The 13,489-nt window shown below is 39.4% G+C and overlaps 1 protein-coding gene across 4 annotated transcripts in view; it reads right to left on the bottom strand.

The window, feature by feature from the left end:
* Positions 1-13,489, bottom strand: part of dpy19l3 (dpy-19 like C-mannosyltransferase 3) — a 134,369-nt gene that overhangs the window by 56,770 nt on the left and 64,110 nt on the right. For 3 of the 4 annotated variants that reach the window (XM_041787092.1, XM_041787075.1, XM_041787101.1), the window contains 4 exons: positions 12,919-13,050; positions 3,637-3,748; positions 922-978; positions 497-579 (listed from right to left, as the gene is read on the bottom strand). In XM_041787092.1, the coding sequence (XP_041643026.1) occupies positions 497-579; positions 922-978; positions 3,637-3,748; positions 12,919-13,050 (384 nt within the window). The remainder of the gene's footprint in view (positions 1-496; positions 580-921; positions 979-3,636; positions 3,749-12,918; positions 13,051-13,489) is intronic. The other variant, XM_041787083.1, reaches the window with a different exon arrangement.

The following is a 13,489-nucleotide window of genomic DNA, read 5'->3' on the forward strand; positions in this document are numbered from 1 at the left end:
ACATTGTGGTTGCATGGTTACATGCTATGTGCTATACACTCCTAAACCAACAGGAAGCTGGACACCCCACATCCAACTTGATGACTGGAAAATGTCAGACACACACAGATGTGCAAACACAAAAACACACACAGCAGCCGCAGTACGGAGCCTTTCCAATTCCCAGCTCCATCTCTGATCCCGTCGTGCTGATGCTCTTGATCGAAAGCCCGACTGCAGAGACCCTGAGGAGGGCTGCGGCTCTGCCAACAGCTGGGACCTTTCCAGCACCCCCAAGTCTTCCTCATGCAAACCCATCGACTCACATCACTCATCAGAGAGTCTATGCCACCAGCCCGCGTGAACAAGCAGCGACACATGAACACGGAATGCACGCACATGCTTTAATGAAGGGCATCAGGTGAAGAGAAACTCGATCTGCAGAGGAAGTTAATCAGATTTGCTTCAATTTGGTGTGAGAGTGTCGCTGCATGTGTTAATTTGTGTGTGCATGTACCTAATCCAGGTCATGAGCTCCACGGTGTCTGGATCATAAAACTCCCTCAGTTCTGAGAGCTCCTCCATTAGCTTGGGCCAGAACTGCAGGGAAACAGACAAACTTGGGTTAGAGCCTGCTTTAGTGCTCATTCAGGCTGTAATGCAGAGATGCAAAAGCTGATATACCCTAAATTAGACCTCATTATAGCACTGAATGTAACAGCATATATGACTGCCACTTAGGCTTCTCAAATGGCAGAATAAATAAAAGGGGACGGTATCCTGTTACGATCCAATTGCTTTCTATCATTTTCCCCCCACACTTCTATTTCAGGCATTTTCCTTCCCTTATATTGCTGCACACACTTTGTACAAACCGGCTGCAGCTTTGTAATGAGAGCCTCAGTACAGTGATGAACATAAACCAGCGAGTAAATGGCATACCTTGTAATACAGGCAAGCGATCATGGCCACTGGGACGGCGTATCTGACAAGCCTCAACTGCAAAATGAGAGAAAGAAAACCGCCATAATGAAATGAGAGAATATAATCGTATCAGAGGCAAGAGACGGTGGAGTCAGACAGAGATATACCTAAAAACGAAGACGAGCACAGAATGAGATAGCACAAAGATAACCAGGCAGAGCAAAGTTGTTCACAAGTCTCCTTTCTTATCTGATCCCTGCTTGTGTCATGTTATGACCACACTGACATCTAGTGGCCTCTGCAGCCATGTCAGGACCAGTGCAGAGTGGCTGTGGACTTTAATGCTACTGGACATGAAGCAGTGAGAGGCATTACCTTCATGTCAAACACCAAAATGATAGAGAAGGTGGAAAAACATACTTTTATGGATTCTTTGAGGATAAGCTGTCAGAGTTAAGGATCAGTGATCTGGCCTTACAAGACTTCTGAATGGAAAAGGCCTATTGTCCCTATAAATCTACTCAAAACTCACAACTGCAGACAAAAATGTATGTTTAGCTCCTTAAAACTGTACCAACAGCTGGCATTGAATGATTATTAAGGTTCTGGGTCATGGTTGCTAATTAAAAACAGGATCAGAGGTAAGATTTTTACAAGAAAAGGTCTACAGGTGCATCTCAAAAAGTAAGGACATGTTAAAGTTAATTTTCTTCCCTTGATATACTTCAGAATGTACATTTCCATATTATAGATTCAGCTCAAACAAAGTGAAACACTTTGCTTTAATATTGATGATTATGGCTTACAGTTCATGAAAATCACAACTCCACTATCTTAAAATTTTACAATAAAAAAGTAATTTGCAAAGGTCTCCTGAGCCTTCATTCTCTCACTCCGGTTCAGTCCAAACAATCACAATGATGAGGAAGACTGCTGACTTGACAAATGTCCAGAGGATATTACTGACACCCTCCACAAGAAGGGTAAGCCACAGAAAGTCACATTTGAGAGGGCAGGCTGTTCTCAGAGGCTGCGTCAAAGCATATTCATGAAAAATTGACAAGCAGGGAAAAGTATGATTAGAAAAAGTGCACAAGCAGCAGGGATGAGCTCAGCCTTCAGGAGACTGTCAAACAAAGCAGATTCAAGAATGTAGAGGATCTTCACAAGGAGTGGACTGAGGCTGGAGTCAGTGGATCAAGAGCCACCACACAGGCAGGTCCAGGAAATGGATGACACGTGTTGCATTCTTAGTGTCTAGCCCCTCCTAAAAACACAGACAACTCATCTGTGTCTCACCTGAGCTAAGGAGAAAAAGAGCAGGACCATAGCTCAGGGGTCCAAAGTCCTGTTTTCAGAAGAAAGTAAATTTTGCACTTCGTTAGTAAATAAAGGTCCCAGAGTCAAGGGAACGGTCTGAGAGGCAGATAATCCAAGGTGCTTGAAGTCCAGTGTTTTCAGGCTCCTCAGTCAGTGATGGTTTGGGGTGCCAAGTCATCTACTAATGTCGGTCCACTTTTTTTCATCAAGTCAATGCTGTCAATCAGGATATTGTAGAGCATGCTTTTACCTGCTAAGATACTGATTTCCTCTTCCAGAAGGACTTGGCAACCGGCCCCCGGGGAGGCCAAAACTACCAGAAACTGGTTTGCTGACAATTGTGTCTGACTGGCCAGCCAGCTGGTCTGACCTGAACCTCATAGAGAATCTCTGGGGAAATGTAAAGACGAAGATGAGAGACACCAGACTAAACAATGTAGATGAACTGAAGGCTGCTATCAGAGCAACCTGGGCTTAAAGTTGGGCTTGAAGTTCCCAGAATAAAAACACTAAAATTGGAGAAACATCTTTCAGCGTTTGTGCAGCCCACACCTGGAATACTGTACAGCAAACACTAAAACTCAGTTCAGTTATTAACATAGGTCACGATAAGGATCTACTATGTACATGATTGTAACGGTTTTTTAACTAGGCTCCACTTCCTGTCCCTTTTCTTATGTATTTATGTCTATTTACATTTGTGTTTCTTTCTCCTTGCTTACTCATTGTCTTGCATTTATTGTTTTAATGTACTCTCAATATCATTGCAAATGAGAGCACGCTCTCAATGGCATCCGGAGATTAAATAAAGGTTGATTAAATGAATAACACCCCAGCAGTGCCACAGACTGACTGCCTTTATGCCACATTGCATTGAAGTAGTATTTTGTGAAAAAGAGCTCCAACCAATTAGTGAGTGCATAAATGAGCATAACTTTACAGAAGGTCAACATGTCTGTATTATAAATCCTCTTTTGGACTGATGTTTTGTGATGTTCTAATATTTTGAAATAGAGAATTTTTGAGTATTGTGAGCTGTAAGCTGCAATCAACAACATTAAATTAAATTTTAAAAAGTCTTGAAATACTTTACTTCATAATGATGAATCTAGAACATGTGGAAGTATCTTGTTTAATTAAATCACAGGGAAATAATGTTTTGCATGATATATTTTTTGAAATGCACCTGTATATTACTGCTTCTACAGAGCATCTTGTTCAGCCCAATCAAAAAATAATGAAATATTCCTTTAAACTAGTGAAAAAGTTATGGTGTGTAATAGAGCCACTAAAATCCTGTACAGGGAGCAAATTTTAAAAACTCAAGCGTCACACTTTTTTAAATCAAGGCAGGAAAATAAAGACGGTACAGCAGATGCTCGTAGCTGGTGGTGCAGCTGTTGTTGATCGTACCAGAGTTTTACTGTTGCAGCGGAGAGCGTTGAGCAGAAGAGTCCACAGCTCCATCCCACACACACCGTAGGCTGCCACTGCACACATATGACCCGTCCATATATATTTCATCCTGAGTGGAGAGAGTAGGAGAGAGGCAACATCAGTATCAGAAGATTTTTGGGTGCACTTAGAGAAAAACTGATCTAAACTTCAATCTTCATTAAACAAGGGCAGATGGATTATATCATTGGCAAAAAACACTGCTTTTTAATTTGGCTACTAAAGCAAGTAAGACAAGAAAGTGGTCTTTAGTTCAGCAGGGAACTTTGTGAAGTGTTCTAGTGTGCTTTCATTTAGTGCCTAAAAGTATAACACATCATTATTAACAAAGTTTTTTGGTACAAAGCACAGGAATCAGAGCTCTGAACAAATGAGAAAGAAAGTGAATGAATGAGATTAAATAGAAAGGAGTGAACCGCAGAGAGAGGGCCGGGAGAATGAAATGAGCTGAAAAATTGTTGACAGGTGCAGAGATGGAGCAGAAAGAGAGAGAGAGAGAGAGAGAGAGAGAGAGAGTGCAGGCATGAAGAAGTGCCGCCTCACAGAAATAAATCTCAATACGTTTTTAATGCAAAGGAGCTGTCTGACAGAAACGAATGGCTCTCTGCACTTTTGGACTTTCGCTCTTCATCAGCATTTTAGAGAAAGTGCTGAAATCAAACGTGTCAGGTTCTGCACTGCCTGGCTGCTGCTGCGTGGAAAGCTTTTTTTTTTTCTCCTTTTGTGTGAATTCAATCAGTACTTTAATTCCTGACTGTAGCAGAATGCATTGTATGAAATGTTCGTATTAAAAATGAACCATTTATCACACAACACTCTAAATCCTGTCCACCACATAAACGCAGGTTAGCAAAGGGACGCAGTGAGCAATATTTTAATGCACAGAGGAATCTCTCTGTGCCAAGCAGAGGAGTCAAGGACCCCTATGGATGAGAATAAGCCACCATTGTTGACAATTCTGCAAAATTTCTCAGATTAATTGTACAAATTATGGCAAATTACAAAAAACATAAAAAAAAACTTCTCCATATGTTTCCTTGTTTTTAATTAATAACACTTATTCATTTTTGGATATACTCTCTTGCCATTTCCATGGTGATATTCTTTTTAATAATGTTTCATTGGGAGAGGAAGTAAGCAGGTACGTTCCAACTTTAAGCTGTATTAGTGTCACTTAAATCTGCTGCTCCATTCTGACTGGCTGGAAAGGGTTATTTTCTAAAATGGAGGATTTGCTTGACAAAAGAACACATGGGCTTCCAATATATATCTAAAAACATCTAAAAATTCATATTTAAATCTAGGTGAGCCATGGAAAATTAAGCTATTTCACTCCATATTCTCTTACTGAGCAGCAAACTGGCTGACATTTTGTTGGAAACTACATTCCACCCTTCAGTAATTGCAAAAGAGGTTAAAGAAAGTGTATTTGATTGAAAAGAAAGCAGAAAAACTTTCTGTAGGAATGGATTTGTTTTTTAACTTTTTAACCTCCTATCATTGCTTACCTTAGATTATTATTAAGACAAGAAAAATTGGTCTGTGGTTATAGAAACTATTTTAATTATTATTTGATTATCATTTGATTATCATTCAGCTAATTATGAAAGTGTTTTAGGTGTAATTTTGTGGGTATGAATGCATTTTAAGATTGTATGCATGTGCAGTGTATTCATAAGACCCTTAGCAAAAAACTCTGGAAATGTAACTCAGATTCCTCCCATTTCTCTGGATCAGTGCTGAGATATTTCTACACCTTGATTTGAGTCCACCTGTGGTAAATTTAACTGATTGGACATGATTTGGAAAGGCATACACCTCTCTAATAGAAGGCCACGCCATGAGGTCAAAGGAACTGCCTGCAGAGCTCAGAGTTGACAGGCACAGGTCTGGGGAAGGATACAAAAAAATGTCCGCTGCACTGAAGGTTCCCAAGAGCATGCTGGCCTTAAGGATTCTCAAATGGAAGAAGTCTGGCACAACCAGGACTCTTCAAAGAGCTGGTCGCCCAGCCAAACTGAGCAATCAGAGGAGAAGGGCCTTGGTAAGAGAGATGACCAAGAACCTGCTGGTCACACTGGCTGAGCTCAAGAGATCCTGTGTGAAGATGGGACAAAGTTCCAGAACTAGAAACATCACTGCAGCCCTCCACAGACAGCCCACTTGGCTTCCACATAGAAATCTTGGAAACTTTAACCAGGCTTTCATTGTATATTTTTCAAATTCATTTTTATCTTTGTCTTACATGTAGTCAAGCAGAAAGTCATGAGATAATAATTAAAAAAAATCTTTATTTCTAAATTTTGTCCAGATCTCCCCTAGGTCCCTCGTACCTGGGAACACCTTTGGATCCTTCTGAACGAGCTGGAAAATATCATGGGACCTTCTGTCTTTACCCAGATTTTGAAATCAATTTTAATACTTAAATTACTGCATTCTGAAAAAAAAAAAAAAAACCTTCTTATCACTTTCAAAAATCTGGAAGGATTTATGGAAAACAGAGTGCGAGCTAGTTCAGGTCGACAAGTCAAGCTGTGCCAATTTTACACTCGACATGCTTCATTATCACCTGACAAACTGACAAGCAACCTCCAAATTGGTGGAGATTTAGGATGCATGATTCCCAGTCTGCTCTGCTCTGCCATTGCCAGGTCTGCCCTGAATCATTACTGTCTTCTTCCTTTAAATCCCACCTCCACAGCATTCACATGTAAGCTCTGACTGTGGAGTTTAAGATCCTTCAAGTTCTGCATGTAAAACAAAACTGTGATATCAGAGTTTAGACACCAAACACAAAGAAAGTTCTTCTGTTGTAATAATCACTTTAACTATAACAAACAATATAAACTAAAGAGGCTTTTTTGTGGCTTGCTGTTGATGATTATGATGCAGGCGAGTCTATCCAGACACAGTCTGATAGTTTTAGAAACAGCAACAGTTACAAAAATGCAATAGCACTGAAAGAGTCAGTCTTTATACTGATGCTCTTGTTTGCTATTATAAATCATACAGGAAATAAATTCATTCATCCTGGCCAAAGGGGAGCAAACTAATTCCTAAGAGGAGCTTTAAGGAAACACTGTTCTGAATGAAGCCAGCCAGTCAAAAGCATTTCAAGATGAAAACTGTTATGTGACCAGCGAGTATTTCAGTGACAACAGCAGTACAGGCTGCCAGCTCCACCAGCAGAAACCCACAAGTGGCTGGAAATGAAAGTCGACCCATGAAAAGATGTTTCTGCTCAGGTAGCGTGTAGAAGATGCCAGAGTCTGTGTTTGGGTTCTCAACCCTCAGCCAGAGTCTTGTATCTCTGAGTGGAGCCTCACAGGGCAGCTGGCTCACTGAGAAAGCCTGCCAATGGATGACGCAGGCAGGTGAACCAGATAGATGAGCTACAGTTTAATATGTGCCAACAGGACACTGAAGAGAGCGCAGCAACATGAAACAAGAGAATATGAGAGGAGAGGCTAATGGGGTTAATTGTAGAGGAGCAACACAAAAGATGAAAAACTGTCTGGAGCATTTCTTGCCAACTGGAAAATATTATAAAAATCAGTTTGAGAGAAGAGTAAAACTTGTTTGAGACATTACTTCTCCCTTATCCTTGACCGTTTCCGTCACAAGATATGCATGTAATATCCTGACAAGATGTTTCTTATATAACCACAACATCAGAATTACTCCTCTCTCTTCAGATATGTGCTGCAGGTTAAAACCTTTGGACACAATCCATATAGCCCGCCTGGCAGAGACATGATGCAATGGTGCCAAGAAAACTAGTAAAACAGCCTCCAGCTGAATGGACATCCACTCACTTTTTGATTACATTTCCCACTGACTGGGAAATATGCATATATGTGGGTCGCAGTTTCCACGGAGGCATGCTCGTTCCGCTGTCATGATGCTTTGTTTTTTAACAGTCTTTGCGTGGGAAGCAGCTCGGAGATCTTTCGAACCCCATCTCATGTTGTTTATAAATCAGCAAAGAGTTCAGGATAATAAGTGCAGCTTTGTCCTTTTTTTGTAATGAATTATGGGAAAACTACAACCAAGCTACTCTAGCTATGATGGCTCACCACTAAATTAGTGTATTTTTCAAACTTCAAGCCAAATAAACCTCACAAGTCCAGACAAGCATCTAATTTGAAGATATAAAACAACAACTAAGGCCTGCAGTGCCTGTAACTGGTAAAAATAAGCTAATTTTTCTAAATAAGGGTCTTGAAATCAGATTTCTAAATTAGTACATTTCATTTTTAAACTAAAATTTGGTCGTCCCATTGGCAGACAAATAATTCAAGCCTTTTTTGATACATTTTAAAAAGATGTTTATCTGGATTTGCCAAGTAAGTGTGGCTTGAATTTGTAATTAGAAATTTTTTACCAGAAATTAGAATTTCATTTTAGTTTGAGTGTTTGCAGACTGTAATCCTTACAAGAGCAAAACAAGCCTTACATTAGATACATCAATACAGGAATAACATTGTTTTTGCACAAACCATGATCACCAACCTGGGATGACTTTTATTTAACAAAGCTATATGTTACCTTTATTTTACGCCTTTAAGGATGACAAAATGTATAATGCTATATTTTTATTTAGCCTTTAAAAACATGCTTTCATTGAAAGATGTCAAATGGAGCATGTCTGCTAAAACAAAGCTTTCTATCAGCTGGCTATCCATGTTAACTTCCAGATTTATAGTCCGACCACCAATAATTCTAACTCCATACTGCATACTCTTCTCTCCATACCCACCCATTATGCCCTTGGGCAGAGTTCTAGATGTTTTTAGATATATACGTACGTATATGTGTTAAATGTTTTAAGATGTGTGGAGATTTTGCGTGTTGTAAAGTGATAACGGCCAGGATTCCTTTCCTTGTTGTTTTAATGTTAAACACTTCTGCACCATGAGTGAAGTTGCCTAATAAGTTAGTGAATACCTGCATTTAGCAGTGGATGGCCTAATGGCATTGGATGGTGTGCAGGTCATTGACAAAGGGCATATACTAGCCCCGCACTTGTACAACGGTGTACAACGCCAGAAGGCCACTTTTATTAAGTATGATAAGTGCCTTGCACTGTGTCAATAGTTAAAGCTGTAAACACTTCAAATTTACACCCTAAGCAAAAGAAAAGATCACAATATTGTGTAAAGAGTTCACTTCAATGTGTAAAAACAACATTGTGAGTGAAAAAATAACATTACAATAGAGCTGAAATGTGAACACTCTCCAAAGTGTTGATTTAACTCCCATGAACCTGTGATTGAACTTCTTTTTTTTTAAATTTGGGTCCCGATTTCTCAGTAAAGAGTTGTTGATGGAGGAGGAAAGACCAGTTGAGAATCACTGCTCTAAAGTGAGATGCAAAAGATGTCTGGGCTGTCTGCTCTGAGGTTGTCAATATAAGATTATTTAAAACATAATGATAATAATTAAGAAACATTATTGATTTTTTTTTCAAAGTTTCTATAGGCCTTTTTTGTTTAGATTTTTTCTATAATAATAATTAAAACTTATTTTTTTATTTGGATCCTGGGGATTTTAGTTTTTCCTAGATACGTGTAGTGGGGCCCTGTGGAAATAGTTTGGGAACACCTGATTTACACAATACTTGTGTCTGCAACATCTCTTTACTACATCAAAAAACAATTGCCACTGAGTTGACACCATTTTATCTGAGGGTCATTGAAAGCTATTTGAAGCATCTTCTGACTTGAGTAAAATGATGTGAAAGCATGGCTTTTATACTCATGTCTCAATCCTGTGGGTCAAATGTAAAAATGTACGCTTAAAGAGTGAGTGGGCATTGCTCGTTAACATACTTTTTCGTTGTTGCTTGTTTTACCTTAAAAAAGTCTGAATGCATACATTAAAACTCATGAGGAATTTCTTATTAAACTGCATGTCTCTTATTAACTGGTAAATCAGCACTAATGCTCTTTATTAAAATGAGTCATCCTGACTGGTAAAACTAAAAAAGGGCAATCTTCAGACGTAGCACACATCATACACTGACGTTTGTGATAGAAATAACTGCGGGTGTTGACGTATGCAGGTTGATATTTTCAGTCTGTCCGTCATCCAGTGAATTTCAGAGTATTTATTATCCCTTGTCTAACTTTTATCTGATCCCTCTGCACTTCCTGTGACAGTGAGTGTCACTTTGTGAAAGATGAGGGTACACTAGAAGCTTGAATGGGGCTAAAGTGGACCACTCAGACACTTAGTGAAAGGCTTTGGGGAGGCACTTGGACTCCGGCGTCTGCTCACAAGCTCTCGTAATCAAGCAGTCAAGAGGACAAGTACATTCAAACCATCCCTGTCTGGGAGATAAACCAGTGAGACTTGCTAGGGAAGTGTGGATATCCAGGTATCTGTGTGCATCATATGGTTCTGAAACACTTAAAAAATGAAATTTAAGACTTTTAAGAGATGAACTGAGAAAAAAATAATTCCTGCTTTTGTTGCACAGCAAACAAGAGGCAAAAAGCAAAAATTAAAAAGGCTTCTAAGATTCCTAAGTAAAACGGGCCAGGGCCGAATTTTCTGATTTCATAAAAAGTGTCAAATGTTATAGACAAAGAAAGGTGTGCTGAGCTGATTCTGAACAGTTTAACTATTAAAGAAGCAGAATGATACTTTTTGGTTTTGGCTGTTAAATCCATCCATCCATCCATCCATCAATCCATCAATCAATCAATCAATCCATCTATCAATCCATCTATCAATCCATACATTTTCTATACCACTTAATTCGGGGGTCGCAGAGGGCTGAAGCCTATCCCAGCTGTCATTGGGCAAGAGCTGGGGCACGCCCTGTATGTCAGCAGTCAATCGCACTGCTGACATACAGAGACAAACAACCAGGCACGCTCACATTCACACCTACGGCCAATTTATAGTCACTGATTAACCTAACAAGCATGTCTTTGGTGTTCGGATGATGGGAAGAAGCTGGAGTACCTGGAGAGTACCCACACATGCACGGGATAACATGCAAACTCCACACAGAAAGGCCCTAATCGGGAAGAGAACCAGGGACCTTCTTGCTGTGAGGCAACAGCGCCAACCCCTGCATCGCCGTGCCGCCACTAAATCATCAATACACTGTTAAATTCTTGTAGCATTATACTTTTCTGAAATGCTTTCTTGTTAACAAGAAACTGCAGCGCTAATCAATTAACTAAATAGGACATCTCAAGGAGCATTCATTGCTCTACAGAAAGAGGGACAGAGATGCAGACATAAAGAAATGCCAATAAACATGGACAGAGAAGGGGGGGGGCACATATCACTAAAGTATATGCTGTTAATTATCAAATGAACTAGCAAAAAGAGCCATGAATATCATATAAAGTTGACCAGAGTACAAAGATTAGATAGAGACATATCTTAGTCAAAATGTCTTCTAAAATTTCATGATGGAAATAAGACTTTATTATGGCCCTAAATTTCTAAAGTCCAATTTCAGAGCTTTCAAGACTTTCCAGAATCCCTGGGCATGCTGTCATTCTGCAATAACAGTCACAACACAAGACTTACACAAATTAATGTGTTGTCAGCAAACTTCACTAACTTTGATTTCTCAACTTTGTTGTGTTAACAGACAAATGTTGGCTTTTCCAGTAATACAGGTGTTCAGTCAGAGATGCAGAGCAAGAGAGACAACAGGGAGGGACATTAAGTATAAAATACATCTATTGAAGTGAAGGTTCCTTCAAACTTTGCCTGTGTTGTTCTCTACAATAAAGAATAGCTAGTGCTGTGAATTTTATGTAGGACACATTTATCAGTCATGTTGAAAAAAAAAATTATAATGCATTGCGATGCTGACGTGGATAATTCTGCATCGATACAGAGCCAGCACATGATCGATGCAGAAGGACACTGCTAGTGTATTTTCCCCCTGCAGCAGGACCTACCATAAATACTCAGATACTGACTAGTTTACTTTCAAAAGGTCTGCTTTCAGTGCATCTTAGCTGTAGGCTATTTTAAATGGTGCAACTTTTCCTGTCTTTGCAGTAGCACCAGCATGTGATGCTACTGAACTGATCAAGTCCTAAATTACGACTATGCTGGTGCGTCAACATGGAAATACCCAGGAGTCTGCACAGTGCAGCCTGCTGACAGAAACACTGAGAGGCAGTGCTAGTCAGGGAGAATTTGAAAAGAAGACAGCGAAAAATGACGCCCTTATTGAGGATAGACGAACCCCGATATGTTTATTATGGTCACATGTCTAGTATGTTTCAGTGCCATCACAGTAGTCAAATGCATAATGTCTTACACTTCTGAGAAAAACACAGAAGTGATGGTGAACCTACCATGTGATGGCAGGGAAAATAAATTAACTAACAGTCCATCATGATTGATTCAGCAATGTCCTGACACAAACAAACACTGCCAAACAATGTGCCAAAAGGGTTTCCTTAAACTTATGTTAGTTTTGAGTCAAGAAAAATATTTCATTGTGTGAATATAATAGGGACATTTTTAGCTCATATTTAAAATCCTACAAGGCAATCTGAAGTTAATTTCTCTCATTAAATTAAAGATGTGTGATAGTGAAGGAAGGAAAGAGAGTAAGTGATATAGCTTCTTAATTCAAAATGTTTTATCTTTTATAAAAACATTTTAGAAAAAGGTAACCTATAAATTCAGAAAAAGGAAAACACAACTAAACCTTTAATAATACTTTCAAATATTAAGTTTATTTCAAGAAACCTTTTCAAAAGCTGTTATTTTACGTGCATTCTTGAAATAGGTGAAGAAAAATAATTTAACATCCATCACTGAAAATATTACTAATTATCATTTAGTTAAACAATGATGCATTGTGACATTGAATCAAATTTTCAGCATGATGAGCGTAATAGAATTGAATCTTGAGACGAGTCAAGATGGGCAGCGCTAATGTTTATCATCTAAAATAGACATGTACTGCAATATGTATTGTTTTATAGTCTCCGTGTCAAGACAAGTATCATATTGTGGGGCTTTAGGGAACACCTAGTCCTAGAAAATCCCCATGTCTCCCCCTGACTCTGTAGTGACTGATGGTTGGCCTCAGGTGCCTGCCGTACTCTTACTTTTCTATTAAATCGTTCAGGCTAAATTCAGAAGTCTAGACTTAATATGTAAGATAATTTCACTTATTTTCAGATGTGTTTAAAGGAAAAAATCTCCTATATACATACCAGTATGGTACATTTGTTGGCATGAGCTCACCTCATTGTGCTGAAAGCTAGCAGGCCATAGAACAGCGAGTGCAACAGATTATAGGCCACATCTGGACGAAAAGCCACCACTCGGCCCTCTCCGCCTCCTTTCCTCTCCTCAGCTGAACCTCCTTTAGGTCTGCTGAGACACAAAAAAGGCAGAGAGACAAAAGACAACAGTGATACATAAAACATTAGAGCCAGACGCTTCAGAAGCAGAAGGGAAGGTGGGTGGAATTGATATTATTCAGATTATTCAGATTTCAGCAGATATTATTCAGATTTCATTAGCTGCTTTTTTAAACAAGTGGATATGCAACGATGAACACGACTGTTTCTGTCTGCAGCAGTGAGCACTCAGACAAACAGAGGGAGGCCCCGAGGCAAAGATGTCACACCCACGATCTGGCCTCCTGCACCACACAAGATGGACACAAGCTCACATTAGAATACAAATCCAATAGCACTCTTTCTTCAGCATGAGACGAGCTGTAAATAATTTAATCAATTCCTGAATTGGGATATAGCCCTTTGCTCTTTGAGGTTAATATTCCAGCTGTACAACGGCAGAGGGCGAGTTC

This window comes from Cheilinus undulatus, linkage group 1 (genome assembly GCF_018320785.1).
Source record: "Cheilinus undulatus linkage group 1, ASM1832078v1, whole genome shotgun sequence".
Classification (NCBI taxonomy): Eukaryota; Metazoa; Chordata; class Actinopteri; order Labriformes; family Labridae; genus Cheilinus; species Cheilinus undulatus.